The sequence below is a fragment of the Pantherophis guttatus genome, chromosome 7 (assembly GCF_059756535.1).
Source record: "Pantherophis guttatus breed Tessera chromosome 7, ASM5975653v1, whole genome shotgun sequence".
Lineage (NCBI taxonomy): Eukaryota > Metazoa > Chordata > Lepidosauria > Squamata > Colubridae > Pantherophis > Pantherophis guttatus.
The window spans coordinates 46353112-46370893 of record NC_142069.1 but is presented as its reverse complement, the minus strand read 5'-3'; the positions used below and the strand labels follow the sequence as shown (position 1 = coordinate 46370893).

Below are 17782 nucleotides of genomic sequence, written 5' to 3'. Positions count from 1 at the left end.
TTCAATGGGAATCTACCAAATGAAATCCATTATTCTATGTCCCACACAATGACCTATATGACAATCTTATAATTTGTAAGCCATCCAGAGTTACCTTCTAGGGGTGATAGGCAGCATAGAAATTTAATAAACAAACAAACAAACAATAACTCTTACAAATTGCAGTGGTATCCCATTAAGTTTTCTCTTCTGGTCCCAATTTCTTTAATCTTTAATCTTAGTTAGTTGATAGTTCCTGATAATCTTTATTGCTCTTCTGTTCCAACTCATCTTAAAATATATATTCTAAAACTGGACACAATTCTTAAAATGTAATCTGAGCAATACAGATTAAGGTGGAATAATGATTTCCCATATTTGGAAATACTATTTCTGTAGATACACCTTAAAATTAAATTTGACTTTTTTTTCATACCTATCACACTTCTGAATCATATTCAGTTCGTAATTAACTACTATTCCAAGATCTTTTTCACAAGTATTATTACCATCCTCTATTGTGCATTGGATTTCTGTTTCCTAAATGAAAACCTTTTATTTCTGTCTTCTAAATTTCACTTTATTCCTTTGAAACCATTTTTATCTCCTATCAAGATAATCTCTTAGGGTATTAAAAATCCAATCAAATTTTGACATTTGCACATTTGATAAGCTTCACTAAATGCTTGCTAATTACCATGTCATGGGGTGCTTTGTCAAATGCTTTGCAGAAATCATTCTCATAATCAATTAAAGAAGTTACCTAGTCAAAAGAATAAGATAAGGTTATGGCAAGGTTTGTTCTTGACAAACTCATACTGACTTCTGCTAATTGTTTTCAAGGTGTTTAAATTGTCTTTAAGGGACTTGCAGATTGATTTCTTTATGAACTGCCCAAGAATTTTCCCAGCATTGATGTCAGGCTGATTGATCTGTAATTTGCTAAATCTTTTCTTTTCCATCTTTTGAATATATGGAAAAGCATTAATTTTTTATACAATTTTATACTACAACCTGAAATGTTATATAAATGATAACATATGAATAATAATAATAATAATAATAATAATAATAATAATAATAATAATAATAATGTTTTGAGAAATTTCTCCTTTATGTACTTGTATGCAATGTCATGATGCAACTACAAAATGAGCAGAATTTGTACCACAAATACTAAAACACCATTCATCATTTCATACCACTTATCTGTTGTGGATTTCACAATGATGATACATAAAAGTTTCAGCAAATTCCTATGATGCAATTTATCAGGACTGGGTTATCTAAACTCTAAGTGGTAAAATGGTATTAACTTTACATGTTTCTATTAGTCTTGGGTGAGATATTGGACTAGAAGATCTCCAAAGTCCCTCCAATTTATGAGTCTATGATTCAACCTTCAATCCCGCTCGTTTTTTATAATTTCTATTTTTTTATATTATTTTTTTGTTGGAAAAGCTAGAACTAAAATTGGATTTGAGTTGTTTGCTATTTCTTTCTTACTTGTTTTTAGACCAGTTTGCCATATTATTGAATAATTGGTATACTAATTTCTTTTTGTTTTGAGCATAACTAAAGAAAGTATGTTGTTTTTGTTAATATCCTTCAGTGATCTCAGTTATTCTAAGCTTTCATTTTCACCAACATTTTTGCACAGCCATATTGGCTTCTGCTATCTTCCATTTTGTCTTAATTGGAATTGCTTGCAGTTTTGCTTCTAATATCTGCTCCCTTATGAATTCCATCTTAAACTCATTAGTTTGTCCTCCCATGGAATCCTACTTATCATTCCTTTGAGTTTATTAAATCCTCATGTTTGAAGCCCAAGTTTTGATTAACTCAGTTTTAACCTCCCTATCGATCAAAGCATAACTGATCCTCTTATGCCTTTCTTTACTCTCCACCTGATAAGGACACAGCTGGTAGCATGGCAAAACAGGAATTTCTTAAAAGACCTAGGCTTATAAAATGTGCCTCCCAATAAATGTTGGAATAATTAAAGTTTCTTAAACTTCATGTGTCTTTGAAAAATCTGCAGTTTCATTTTGTAAGGTATTATCCACATTATCTCTTTAGTGGGGAGGACAATAGTAGATATCAAGAACATGTTTATTTTTATTTCTTCATTCACTTGCTTTAATTCAGATGATTTCTAGCATTCAAAAATTCATTCATCTGGAAATCTGAGCAGAGGTGGATATGTTTAACATACTCCCCTTTTCTTGCCTGTGTTCCTTTGGAACAAATGGTATCATAAATGGCATTGCTGTCTTCTCATCCTGGGAGTCCCCTGCCCCTTGTCTCTGTGACAGCATATTTGCTCTTTAGTTTAAGTTCATTTTGTTTCTTTCCGTTACTTTATGGCAGTGACCGTCATGGATTCTCTACCTACTAAATAAGCTCCGTGAGTTAAATAAGTTCTGTTTTGTAAACACTGCTATCTTATTCTTTACTGCTCAAAGATAAGTCCCATCTCCCTGTTGGATAGCAGCCTTCCTAATACATCATGATGCTAATAATGAACAATGATTATAAAAGATATCTGACGATAGTTATTTGTATCAATCAGTTAGAATATGCAAACATACATAATGACATACAGTAATGATGATTTGTCTTCCACTTCAGAAAGGTCTGGTTTCACAGTCAGACCAGTGGCTGGATATTTGTCCCCTCGTGATTTCTTAGCTGGTCTGGCCTATCGAGTGTTCCACTGTACTCAGTACATACGCCATGGTTCAGATCCCCTTTATACTCCAGAACCGTGAGTATCATTTGTGATAAGGCATTATTGCAATTAGGGCTTACCTTTCCTCATACAACCTGAGGTGGCACACAGGGCCACAACATCTCTAGCTTCATAATAATTTGACAAAAGTAGGTTCAATACTCTGGCTTACTTTTTCCAGAGCCACTGAAAGTCGGGTGGCATAGTAATAATAATTATAATTATGATAATAGCTGATGATATGATAATTGGTAATAATTATAATTATGCTAGTTATAGTTAGTTATGATTTGATAATTACAATTGCTAGGATAATTAAGATAATGGCATAAACCAGCAGTGGTAGCCACAGTGATTGATACACTGAATGCCATACCAAAAATTTTTGTGACACTTAGAAAATCTGCACAATATTTGCCAGTTTGTTAGTGTGGGACTGAAGAGATCCAAGTTAAAGTCACCACTCAGCTATAGAATTCAGTGAGTCATTTGGGGCAATTACTAATTTTCAGTTCAAAGTAATTTATGAGATTAAAACTGAGGAAAAAACATCCTGTCCAGAGCCTTGACTCTTTTGAGAAAAGGCAGGATAAAAATTCAATTACAAACTCAATAAGTAATAAACTTTAGGGAGAATAAAGCAACCTCCAGTGACTGAGTATTCTTAATATCACTCAGAAAATAGCCATAACAATAACATCTTTTATCAGTAGTTTGCATTTTGAGCCATGGGATGTTTAAATGTTCTTTTTAGTGATTTTTCTTGTATGAAACAAGAAAGTGGAAGATTCCACTTCAATTAGGAGAAGGAGTTTAAGCTTCTCCATCATATCTTGCCTCAGGAGATGAGTTTCTGCTCATATGGAATAATTATTTCTGCCAGGGCCAGTTTTATTTTACTTTGTATTTATTCTTAGAACCTTTTCCCTTCATATACTTCGGAAGTCCAAAAAGGGTGACCGAACAGCATCTTTTTTTTTGTGACTGTCAGACCTCCCCCATCATTTTGGGGGTTTAAAAACATAAATTGGTTCTTGTAGTTTCGTCTCTGTTTTAGGGAGGTGGGAGGAGCAAAAAAAATATACTTCTGCCTCTGCATTCCATCCCAAAAGCCCTGGAAACCCGTTCCTATATTTAATGTTCACTTTTGGAGTATAAGCCTTAATATGCTATGCAAAATAGGAAGCAACCAGGATACAACTGAATATTCTGTGTTTTCTTATTCTTTATTGAAAGATAATCCAAAATATGGGTCATTGATACTCTTTGAGCTTGATTGTTTTCTTGCAGACATATTGTTACCCAACTAGGTAACATCATCAGTGCTGATAGCTAGCATTAATAATGTTACCTAGTTGGGTAATGAAACAATTACAAACAAACAAACAAGCTCAGAGAGCACCAGAGAGCCCATAGTTCAATCCTCAGCTTCAAATATTCTCTTATCTTGGTAATAATCTAAATGGTGCTGCAATTCTAATACTTTTCCCCATGAGATTAAGTCCCATTGATTCAATGAAACTTCTTCAGAGTAAACATTGCACTGGATTGCACTGGAAATGTATTTCTTACTGTATTATATATCTTTCAGCTCTTGCTAGGAGATATCATCTAAATGCTTTGTCATCCAAAGCAGTTATCCTTTGTTGGTGTTGATACAATAAAGTTTTTTTTAAATGAATTCATAAGAACACGAGTCATCCAAATTGTCATGTACCATAACAGAATGGCAAAAAATTGAATAAGCACTAAATGGCAGCGTTGGTGTCTCTTGAATTTCTTTGCTGCTATCTAGAGGCCATATCAATTTTTAAAAAATAGATTTTTATTGAAAATTCTAACAATAATAAGAACTGATACAAACTCAAATAGAACAAAAAGGAGAGACAAAGGGAGGAGAAAATGCTAAAAGTGCAGATTTAAAAAGTAAAAGGAAAAAATTTTAAAAAAATCTTCTTTTTTCCCTTCCAGATCAATTTTTTTCAGCAATAGATTTAATTTAGCCTTTAGCATTTAGGATTATTGTGTTTCAGTAGTGCTGATTTGCATATACACCTTTGATAGTTTCCCATGGCAGTATTTATAATGAGAGAAATTATATAGGATTGTACTGCAGGGCAAAAGTTCTGGATTATATAGCCAAATGATTTTTCAAAGAGAGACAATTGGGGACAATGACAAAAGAAGACCATGATATAAATACCATCCATATTTGACAAGATACACCAAGTCTAATACTTTAGCACAGGCCTACATAGTGGATATTGAATTAAAGAGACTGTTGTTTTTAAATTATAATAAAACTAGGCTAATTCTGAAACAGATGTTATAGTACAGGATTATAGAGATATTTTTTCTTTTATCATGACAATATCGTGATTTATGTGCACTTAAAATATGGTACTCCATATACTCAAAAGAATCTCTGTCCTGCTCTTGGGTGACTAAAATGAAATAGCTGCTGGGGAATTAGTAAGCAGACACTTTCTGCTTATTAAGGAGTTAGTTGCATTAATTCATTTCTGAGTAATTTGGAAACAGGCTAGCTAGACCATCAGCAATGATGGGTCTGGTCAGATCCAGAAATAAGTTGCATCGTTAGAAATGAGAGATGGGATCACATTCAGAAATAGCAGGACCAAAATGCATTTAACAGAGCAAGCAAATTAAACTCTCACAGGTAAAGATAATTTAATAGTAACTAGTGAAACCAGTGATAAAATGTTGCACTGAACAGTTGTAATTTAGGGCATTCTGCTTCATTTCACTCTTGTATACCCCAGATTTCTGGACTTCCTGCCTATAGTAATTTAGCTTGGCTTTTTTTCAGATGACATTTCATTTTCAGGAGCTGGGTTTCGTTGTTGCTCTTTTGCTTGGCAATGCAAGAACTGAAGCACTACAAAACTCGTGAGGGTCATGAGTTCTGCTGCTCAGATCAACACTCTGCTCCTGAAAAGAAAACTTATTAGGATATCAAGTCTTGAAATCAATGAAGGCAATTCCATTTCTATTCAAGATTGTTCGTTCACACACTTCCTTTAGGATAGGTGTGGTTCCAATATGTTGAACATACTGACTGGGAATACTAATTATAAGTCACCCAGAGTCATGTATTCAATATGAGGTAAATAAATAGAAATCAGCCAACAAACCCACCCACCTACCTACAATACTTGGAGAGGAAAGCTGATTTTTAAAGATTTTCTTCCTTCTTTATTATTTTTATAAATAACTCAAAATGGCAATCATACCTAATATGCTCTTCTCCTCCTATTTTTCCCACAACAGCAACCTTGTGAGATGAGTTGGGCTGAGAGAGTGGCCAGCCCAAAGTCACCAGCTGGCTTTCACAGTTTACATAGGGTGGGACCAAAAGTCAGTCTCCTGGTTTAGAGCCAAGTGCCTTAATCACTAGACCAAACTGGCTCTCTTAGTGGAAGCCTTATTAGTGAAAAGAAAGGGATGTTGTAAAGCTAAACTAAATGTATGCACTTGAATCATGAGTTTAGATTATGTTTATTTAGTAACGAGACAAGCTTATTCCCAAAAGTGGAGTCTTTTATAAAAAGCACAAGGTGGCAGTTCAGAACCAGAAATGAATGCTAAGTCTATAAGATCTAAACTTAATCATAAACCCTCTCACACTGGTTCTATATTGTAAAGCAATAAAAAAAGAAAACAAACCATTTGGGAAAACAGGCTTCTTAACGCCTCTATTTTCATATTCACACACAGCTTCTTAATTGTTCTGATCCTTACATACACATCTGTGATCTAATCAACAAAAACAGATAGGTTGGTATGAATAACTCATTGTCCTGACTGAGGGAAGGGTGTCAGAAATATAATGGGGAACTAAATATAATACTAAAAAATACTGATGAATATAGAAATAAATACATCGTCACCAACATCACCACACAAACACACATTCATAATACCAATACTATTTTTTGTTTGTGCAAAGAGACAATGGGAGCTTTTTTAAAAGCTATGAACAGCAAGAAGGATTTTTAAAAAATTAAACAGAAGCATTTCTTTCCATGAAAACTGGTTGGTATTTTATGTCTTTTAGAACCAGTTCATATTTTTGTCAAAAATTAAACAATATAAGGGAGAGAAGCAAAAATAAAGAAATAAATATGCTGTTTTACTGCTGCAAATAAACTATTCAACTTTTGAAGCAACCTTTATGATAGTCCTCTTTCATTTTGAAAAAGAACATACTTAACATACAATTTGGGAATTGTTGTAGTGCTCTATATGAGTTTATATCACAGTAGTTTTAGACACGTACTAACATTGCATTTTATTCTATGGCAGGGATACATGCCATGAACTCCTGGGACATGTGCCTCTGCTTGCTGACCCCAAATTTGCCCAGTTTTCTCAAGAGATTGGCTTGGCCTCTCTGGGAGCATCTGATGAAGATGTCCAAAAACTTGCCACTGTAAGTCACCATCATTTAAAATGTAAGATTTCCTTCTGTGTTAACAATCTGCCAGTTCTTCTAAATTTACTAAATGTAGGGGTGGGGAAAAGCTAGTCATTTCCATCACCCCCAAATATAGGCTGTGTTCACACAATGCACTAAACCAATTGTTTTCACTAATTTCAGTATCATTTGATGAATGAATACTGAACATGGCCATGTTGTTTATGAATCTAGCTAATGTTGGATTATTTAACAAGATGTGGTCAAGTAGACTATTGCTTAGTTTGGTGCCTAAATTAGATCACAGAGCCCATTCCTCTCTGGCAATACAACCATGTTACCTTTAATGTATGGTCATTTCTCTCCCTCCCTCTCTCTCCAAGATACCCCGAAACCCTCCAGAAAGTGCCTTTACTTTACTGTTTTCCAGATGTGGTGGGACTACTAGTCCCAGAATTTCTTGCTAGCTAGTGTCCATACTCCTTAAAAACCTAAGGAATTATATGAATTGTGCATCCAATATATCTGAAACATACCTGATTGATAGAAAACCACTTTACAGATTTGAATGGATGTAATTCAGACCCATTGTACTGTATTTTTCCAATTAAGCTTTTGCAAACTGCATTGTGTACATATTTTTACATTAGCCTATAGATAAAATGAAGATGAAAAATAAAGCCTACAAGAAAGTAGTGATTTCTGAATATATTGCAATATTGTAGGCAATTGTACACATTCAGTGGACAGGAATGCATTATAATTCTGCCTGATGTACAAAAAGTAAAAATGGATTTGCAGGAGTGAGAAAATTTTGTATCAGAATTCTACACGTGAATCCAAATTTCTCTGAATACAAAGAAAATTTGGAGCTGGAGTAGGGATCTGAGAAACAGGTCTCACATTTTTTTTCTGTTGAAAGTTATGTAAAGAAAAATCCTTAAGCTTTTTACACTGAAAATTATGTTCCCTAATTTAGGAAAAGCTTGCCGTCACCATATCAAATTTAGGTTTATGGGTATGAATTAGCTTATTGAAGTTATGAAAATTAGACTACTTCTCCAGGTTTTAATCATTTTGAGAAAACTAGTATCCAATGCATTATACAGTATGTACATTTGGATCTATTATTAGTGTAACCTGCAATGTCTCTTTCTAAATGTACATTGTCATAGTGTTTGATTTGCTTCAACTTCTATTTTTTCTGTATGGATTAAAAAAAATCAATTATTTCAAAAATGATCTTTATATTAGCCTTCACTAATTGCTTCTTTTAAAGTACTACTTACAAATATGTCCAATTAAATCAATTGCTGTCAGATGCTAATTAACTTTTTTTCTAAGTCCCCCCCCCTTTTATTCTGAAACTGTTTTCAGTTCTCAGTCATTTATGTATTAAAAACATATTTTTTTATTGCTATTGATTGTGCTATTTTAAGCTAGCACTGAAAAATTGAAATTAAACCATTGGTCTCTTTGTACAAGTTCACAGGAATGAACTCAGATGCTTCTACAGAGGTAATCAGAAAAGTCAAGATGGTGGGCATGATGGTGGGATCAAATCCCAATCCCCCTTCTTATATGTTTTTGGTGTTGCATGTAGAAATGCAGGCTTTGATTATGCCCAGGTAGGGAAGGTCAGGGAAAAGAATGTGAAGGATGAGGTCAAAACCCCCAAAGTGCTTTTTCAAAAGGCACCTGGATTTTTTTCTTTGAAAACGTTTTGCTTCTCATCCAAGAAGCTTCTTCAGTTCTGACTAAATAGTAGAGAATGGAAGGATTCATATTCCTTGCCGTTATCTGGTTGTTAGCACTTTTTCTGGGAATTGTTGAGGCCACTTGGAGGTTATCTGTGTCCTCAGGGTCACCCATGCAAATGGGAGTGGAACCTTTTTGGAACTGCTGAAAGGACTGTATTATAAACAGGAGATAGTGGTATCGTATCCCACCCCCTCTGTTTCTCTTTGATCCACCATTGGTTTGAAAGAGGAGTCAAAAGAATCATCTACATTAAAGTTGAACAGCCCTCTCTCAACAGAGGGGGCGGGATATGATGATGAGGTCAAACGTTATGCTAGATTTCTGAGCACGGAGAAAGGGTGTGGCTCTGCTGAAGTGCACAAGTCATGTTTGTGGTATTGGTTTATGCACTGGATCTGCTCAGGAATATTGTGATAACTTTGTCAGTGGATTATATGTTTTAAGCTTTAATTCAGGAAAATAGAGGCATGCACAGGATTTGATGCCTTCATTAAAATGAGCAGAAAGGGGGCAGAGCTTGCATCATGGCAACTATTGGCCTATCCTGTAGATGCTGCTGCTAGGAATGAATGCAGTGGTTTTAATTAAAGAGCTGAGTAGAATAATGTTTGATAAAGTATATATTCCTTAGCAGTATGTCAGGGCTTGATGAGGAACCATTACAAGAGGGGTATCCTCTTTTCATCTGTGAAATACTAGGAAGAATAGTTTTTAAAAGTTTAAAGAATTATCATCACAGAGCTACACAAACATATCAACACTGAAATTCTTTGAAAGATAATTTGTAAGCCATATGTGATTACCATAACCAATAATTGAACAATTAAAATTGGAAATCTATCAGTTACTATCCTGAAGAATTGAGAATACTGTCTTCAGTGTAGCTCACTGACCTAGCATTAATATAAGTGGCTTGGAAATAATTTCAAGATTTAAGATGGGAAGTATGCATCTGCCAGGAAGCCCAATATCATTTAGAGAATCTGTGTAAAAATTCTAGAACTGAGAGCCAAGAATCCCTGTTCCTAATGCTATACAGTACATGTTTTAATTTATATTCTCAAAGGTTACAGGTAGCTGAAAGAAGAAAGCAACACACCTCACCCCCCTACAACATTTCAGAGAAAACAAATGGCTACAGATGCATAGCAAAGTTAACCAGAATAATAAACAGATACTTTGCATTTATATAGTGCTTTAAAGTGCATAAAACGTTTTGCAGATGTGGCCATTAATTTTTACACTAGACAATATAAGCATGCCAATTCTTAAGAAGGTCTGAAAAAATATTGATTTGTTTAAAGCAAGCAAATGCATCTGTGATGGGTGAAGCATTTAAATGAGAATCTTTGTTAGCCTATTCAGTTGACACCTTAAAATATGGACCACCAAACAGCCCCTCCATCCTGTCATTCATGCTGGTGACATTAGTGAACTGGTAGTCATCCATGACATAAAGTAATTGTCTGCAGAAAAAAGTTTCACATACCTATATGCAAAGGCTGGTATGCAGTCTGAAATCCTACAATATCAAGGTTCCAGCTCCTAGAGAGTACCTTCTCAACCAAGAGCCAAAACAAATCTGGATTCATATGTTTCTTGATATTTCATCCTTCCAGGATTTAATTTTAGCCTGTTTGATTCTATTCATCTCTTACAGTCTATGGATTCTGGTTAGGACCTCTATCATACCTCCTCTGGGAGTGGAATAAAGTTATAAAAATGGAGTGTAACTCTGTCATGGTAGTAAACCATTACCTCCCTCACTGAAATATTTAGCTAGCACTCTTCAAATCCAGCCTTCTGTTGCCTCCTTGGCAATTTGAACAAGCCACAAGGGGCAAGAATCTAGCCCAAAGATGGCTGAATTCATACTATTGAGAAAACTATCCACTTTCTCAAATTCCACAGTTCAAGAGAATCCCAGATATCTCTACAAGTACCTCAGTCATCTCATTCCATATTGCCACTGGACAGCAGGTTGTGAAAAACACCAGCAGTATGCAAAACCTATCTAGAATGATAAGCATACTCATCAAATATACTCATATCCGGTTACTTGCAAAGCTGGATATCTAGTCATTAATAAATCTGTCAGATAATCATTAACATGCCATTCATCACCCCATCCATCTTTTCTTTTTGTGAGTGATATCCCCGCCCTCTCTTTTTTTTTTAGAGTGGCATCTGTTGCAGCACTCAAAACCTAGTCAGGCAAATTTCCAACAACCAACCCATTCATCCTTGCCCAGTCAAGTGGAGCACAGTTCTAAATAAACATGTTGAGGATTGCAGTAGCTGTCATCTGATGAATAAGCTGACTCACAGTCATAACTAAAAGAAAAATGTAGAAGGAAAAGGCAGAATAGAGGCATTCTAAACCACAGACTGTGTCATGTTTGCAAGACATATTATTGCCATGTGAAATGCCAAGGACTGTCATTGTGTGCTGGGTTAAGTCCACATTTTATCTTGTGTCCTTTTATTTCTGGAAGCAGCATTTTCTACTTTTCCCCTTAGCTAAACAGAGGATGGAGAGCATATCCCTCCTTCTGCTGAATGTACATAATGCTACAAAAATATCAGAAAAAATATTCCCTGCATGGCAAGTATTTATTACTTCTTTATTACTGCAATTTAATTTCATGCCTTCTATTTGAGTGCTTTTAAGATGGCCAACAGTATTGCCAAAATAGTTAGTTATAAATAAAATCAATGAACAGTAACATAGAGCTGAAAATAAAACACAATCAGTTGACAAATATGTGGGGAAGGGAAAGCTGAAGCTGTATGGTGGCTTATAGGGTTTTAAACACTTGTGGGAATAGTGGAAAAGTTCCTTTGTGACTTTATAGATTAATTCTGTATCAACATCTTGTAATGTTGCTTCACCATTGGCACTTCTGATGGCTATGAAAAGAATAATTGTGCAGCTGTTCATTTGCTTAAACAGTTTGCAGATACGCAAGGGTGTCTTGCATTTTTGACTGCTTGTGATCAAAGCTTTTGTTTGGTTTTGGTTTTTTGCTGCAGCTGTAGACTTAGTTAAAAAAAAATTAGTTAAAAGCTTCAATGCTAAGAGCCAAAACACCAGATATTCACATGACTGCAAACTCTGTTCAGCCAAGCTGGCCCTACTGTTAGGCAGAGTGAAGTTGCTCTCTAGGCAGCTGATTTTGTGTCTCATGATTGGGCAGCAAATTGTCCTTTATATTTTTATACTAAATCAACTGTGCAGTCAAGGCTGGACCTCAGAACTAAACCCCAGATGATGCGGTCCAGATGGTACCTCAATGATCTAGTGGTGGTAGGGAACAGATGATGGGAAATAGCAAAATGGTAACACATTAGCCAAGTTGATTCTGGTTGGTCTAGTATTCTTTCTCTCTTCTCATTTAAAACCTACCTGATAATGTAAGGCTAGTCTGACATGTTCAGAGTTGTAAATGCTTTTTTGTTTTGTTTGGAAAAAATGTATCTATTTTGATAGCAAATTAGTGTTCATTCCTATATGTTTATCTACTTGAATTAGTTGGATTGTAGTAACACAGAAGCAGTTGTCAAGCATGGAAAAGGGGAAATATTAGTTAAGGACACATCTTCAGGGCATTCAGTCCAAGGCATAAAGCAAAGATTTGCAAAATCATATGGCATTCCCTAAAACAGTAAAACTTTCAGAGTCTTCCAAAATTTATTAAAAAATCATGAATTTAAATCTTTCAGAAGGGGAAAATATGTCTATGTTCATACTTATACCTGCTATCTTCCACATGTTTGACAAATAAATAAATAAATAAAATAGCCAGAAGAATGACTTTATATGAAGAGTAATTCTAATTAAGTTACAGTTTTTCATTCTGGTCTCATCCTCTTTCCCACACCATGTCATTTAAATGCCAGGGCGAGAATTTGGCACAGAAAACTTTGAACACCTCTGGTCTAAAATTAGTTGACAATATGATTGTTACTACTTTAAATACTCATGGGATTTTCTGCCTCAAATCCTGAAATAACTTAGTGAGCCTTGCACTTTAGACTACAAGCGAGTTCAAGGATTTTTGCCACATATAGGCAATAGGAAGTGTAAAGATTGCATTCTCCCCCCCTTTTAAATTAAATATTCTATGTTAATAAAATCAAATGCAGGTAGTCCTCAATTTATGACTGTTAGTTTAATAATTGTTTTAAATTATGATGGTCTTGGAAAAATTCTTTACAACTGGTACTCAAACTTACAAGAATCACACTATCCCTGCAGTCATGTGATCATAATTTAGATACTTGGCAACTGGCTTGCATTTCCAACTTTTTGCAGCATCTTGTGGTCATGTGCTTGTAATTTTTTACTTTTTTTGCCAGTTTCCAGAAAAACAAAGTCCACTGAGGAGCTGGAGTCACTTAACAATTTGCTTAATGACTCTGGTAAAAAAGTTGTAAAATTGGGTCAGATCATGTGATGACTTGCTTTGTGACTGCCACATTTTCTATGGATTCTGATCCCAATTGTGTCATAATTCAAGCACTACCTGTATTGCTAACACTCAGGCATTCCTTTGCATAAGTTTCACTGAGTTTAGGATTTATTTGTGAGAAAATATTCAAAACAAAGCTCTATTTGGGCATTCCTCTTAAGAACCCTTATGAGGAGATGGGACTTCACAATGAAAGCATTAATTTGTAGTTATAAATTAGAAAATAACTTTCTACATCAACTTTAGCTCATTTATATTGCAGGAGTCAGTGCAACATAATTCTAATCAAGATCCATATTAAAACAATCCCCGACAGTTCAATGGAAGGCTTATCAAAATATCAATTTGCTTTGTTTTGAATTTCCATCAGATAAAAGTTTTAAAAGCTCAGGCAAGATTTTATAACCCTTCAAAATGGCCTAAATTAATAAGGATCTTGAAAAGTAGTATATATATATGTGTGTGTGTATGTGTATAGTCATACACATACTTTTAATGTAATGAAAATGGTATTCAGTCTGAAAAAATATGCAGCAATGCAGGCAAAATGATTTGATTTTATGGCTGTTAAAATCTTTGGATAATATTCCTTGTCTTTATCTATATATATATCTTGTTAATTCCCAACAGATCAAATCGGGTGCTATTTTCATTACATAAATTAGGGAGATATGTAGAGAACAAAACTACTCAGATACAGAAGTTTAGAAATGTATAATGTGCACATTCTGGGTGTTTTTGGATGATATTTTTAAAAGGCTCTTATAATGAGCATTAACCAGCATGTCAACTTTCAGGCACAAAAATGTAATTGATTTTGATAGTCAGGCTAATAAAAGAATAATGCGAGCCTGACAAAGCATTTTAATGCTCATTATATCTGCTATGTTCTGGGAAAAAAACATCATCATCATTAAGAATTTGCAGAATTTGCAGTCAAAGTCCTCGGCTCACATTAAATCACTCATACTGAGAATGTGTGATCTTCCAAAGCAGGGAGAGAATGGTGAGAAAAAGCAAGGGGGAAAAACTGCTTTTAGAAATAGCCTGGCAACTATGTAATCTTCAAGACTAACAGATATAATTAAGAAAGTAAATCAGTCCCAAAGCATTTGCTTTAATTTGTATGTTTATCTAATTTTCTTCCTTAATGATACATATAGTCTACTGAAATTAGACTAAAAAGGAAGTATATATGGGGGGAATACTGACCCTCTTAATGCAGCAGGAATGAATTTCAGCTTATTCCTGTTTTAAAAGTCTTCACTGATTAAAAAAAGGTTTTCCTGGAAAATAGTGTTTTTAACCCACAGTTCAGGCAGCCAACAAATAAAGTGTAAGATCACAAATTCTTAAAAATGCCGTTTGCCCCTGGATGACTTTGGGCTGGACAGTTTCTCAGTATAACACCCAGGGGTGCTATTCAGCAGATTCTGACAGGTTCTGGAGAACTGGTAGTGGAAATTTTGAGTAGTTCAGAGAACTGGCAAATATTACCTCTGGCTGGCCCCAGAGTGGGCTGGGAATGGAGATTTTGCAATATCCTTCCCCTGCCATGCCCACAGAACTGGTAGCAAAAAAACTTGAATTTCACCACTGGTATAACCTCCCCACAGGGTTACTGTTGTAAAGAAAAAATAGAGGAGTATTATGTATATGAGTGGTCTTTTCTTCACCACAGATCCCCTTTAAATATCTTTTGTGGCCATGGACCCCCAAGACTTAACTCAAGATTTAAATCATAACATTTCTTCAAGCTTTGAGGACCCCCTGTGATGACATTGCAGCCCCTCAGGAGTCTATGGATCACAGGTTGAGAACTACTGGTATATACTGTTTTGAGTTTCTGGAGGAAAGGCAGTATACAATTTTAATTAAAAATAAAATAAACTGCTGGTAAAGCATACTATTGTCCCAATTGCAAAATTTGGAATTTGACAAATGTTAGTAAGGGACGTGGACAGGAGAGTTGCTGATAGTGACCTCAGATTTTGAATGATACATTTATCCTTATCACAGACCTAGGGGGAAAGTAGGAGAACATCAAAGTGTTTAAGCTGCAAATTCATAGGCAGTCTAAAAATGTGCTTAAGTAAAGAAGTTAATGATGCCTATGAGATGAGTTTCAAAGTTTATGTACCATTGTCAGAGGTATAGTCACTGAATATCAAGACAAAAATGTCCAGGAATTCAAAGCAAATTCACAGTTCCTTGATAGAGGTCATCTAAGTCATTTCCTTCAGCCCTAGCTGAGCCTGCTAGGTTATGTACACTTTTACATGTATAAGCTGAGACCCTTCCAAATTTGGTCAAATTAGCTTGAAGCTAATGCTTTAGCTAATGGATTACACACAGCTAATGGCCCATGTAGTTCAGGTTTGTCTCCCCTAGCTTTCTCCAATTTGGGAAACCTCAAAAAACATCATTGTTATTGAGATTTCTTGGAGTTAAAGCTCCCACATCAAGCATAATTCCACAAGAAAATTTCTGTAGCAATAGCCATTCTTTCCATGCTCTATCTAAAATTACTAGAGGTTGGAGCTAATGCCTTTCATATGCAAAGCACACAAAGGTACAGCTTATTCTGTAGTGAATGATTGAAAGCTTATAAAATCAGAACACATAAGGCCAAGGAAGTAGTATCACCTCTTTGTGTATATTCTCTTTTTCTCTTGAGTAATGTGGCTAAAAGCATTCAGATCTTTTATCCATATACATCAAAGTAATTTCTCTTCCCAAAGAAAATAGACTTTCTTAGTGTTCATATTATTATGTATTAAAGAAGACTCTTTTAATCACCACTTTCTGTGCATGGCCAAATCAAATTTGACTAACAATTTGATCTTTTATCTCTTTGCTTTGATGCTGGATATCTGGATAGCTGAACAAGTGAATGAAAATTGGACTAAAATGTTTAAATGTCTAGGTTAGGCTTAATAAATTACTAGATGATACAGTTAGGAAGATCTGTCATGGAATTAAAAGGTATCTGGTATGGCTAATAATTTAATTATAGCACTTTTTCTAATGGAAGTGTGAATTGATCTCTTTCCCAGAACAGCTGGGAATTCTGTAATTGTCTTCCATTTAAATTTAGCAACTGTGTAATGTTAATAAATTTACATATCAATTAATCTGGAACATAGTTCTCTATTATTTATTCTTACATTTTCATAATGGAAGCAATATGTTTTTAGAAGTAAAAAGGAAAACTTGCATTATCACCTTCCTTGCCAATATATTCTAGCTGCATATAGCAAACGTTGCCTCATAAAATCATTAACAAGCTGCTGTGCTGAAACATTTGCACAGTTTGTACAGTGCAGTGCTTCAAATGATCTGGAGTGAAAATGAACAGATTTTGGTATATCTTTATTTTAAAAACTGAGATCTCTGGAGCTAAATGTTAGGGATTCAGTCAGACATAACCTGAAACAGACATTGCAACCATTTTTATGATCTTTCTTAGAAATGATATCAGTGCCTCCAAATTTTTTAAAAAAAAAATATCCAAAATTTTGAGACACCCATTGTGCAAGATTTTAGCAATTTATTTTGAAAGATTTTGCATGAAAATGCTAAAATTTCATATAAATGCAAGCGATATATTGTAAGCGATTAAGATTCTCACTTGAAATCTTTAGGGCTTTTCAGTTAAGACAATTCGGGAATTTTTTAGAACGCTAGAATTTATCTGCTACTAGAAAATTCAAAACTACTTTTGTCAACTCCTTTTAACTACTAGAGTGAATATCTGTGTCAGCTTTTAGTGTGAGAAAACAGAGCCTTAAACCATCTTTCCCAGAAACCCTCTTTTTTTTTGCACCTTGGATCTGTTCTCCTGCTTTAGGATAGTGACTTGTTAATTCATGTGACCTATCTTCCAAGAGGTGCCTCATCTGACATTATCACCTGACTCTAATGCATGACAGAGAAAAGGCTTTTATCACATGTGTTGTCCTCCTGGACATAAAAAGGGAAAAATGGAAAATGATGAAATGAAAATGAAATTTCCTGACTACTTAGTTTAGAGCCATATGGCTAGAGGTTTCAGCCACTCCTCCCTCCCCTTTTTGCAGATAAGTCAATCTCACAAGACACAATCAAAATAAAGCTTCAGTTAAAAAAAAAAAGAAATTATAAGATATTATAAGCAGTGGTGGGTTTCAAATTTTTTTACTACCGATTCTTTGGGTGTGGCTTGGTGGGCGTGGCATGGTTTGGTGGACATGGCTTGGTGGGCGTAGCAGGGAAAGGATACTGTAAAATGTCCATTCCCACCCCACTCCAGGGGAAGGTTACTGCAAAATCCCCATTTCTTCCCCATCAGCTGGGACTTGGGAGGCAGAGAATAGATGGGGGCCAGTCAGAATTTTTACTACTGGTTCGCCGAACTACTCA

At 35.0% G+C, this 17782-nt stretch overlaps 1 protein-coding gene across 2 annotated transcripts in view; it reads left to right on the top strand.

Moving 5' to 3' along the window:
• TPH2 (tryptophan hydroxylase 2) overlaps positions 1-17782 on the top strand; it is an 84924-nt gene that overhangs the window by 21389 nt on the left and 45753 nt on the right. For both annotated transcript variants that reach the window (XM_034402993.3, XM_034402994.3), the window contains 2 exons: positions 2611-2746; positions 7037-7163. In XM_034402993.3, coding sequence (XP_034258884.1) covers positions 2611-2746; positions 7037-7163 — 263 coding nt within the window. The remainder of the gene's footprint in view (positions 1-2610; positions 2747-7036; positions 7164-17782) is intronic.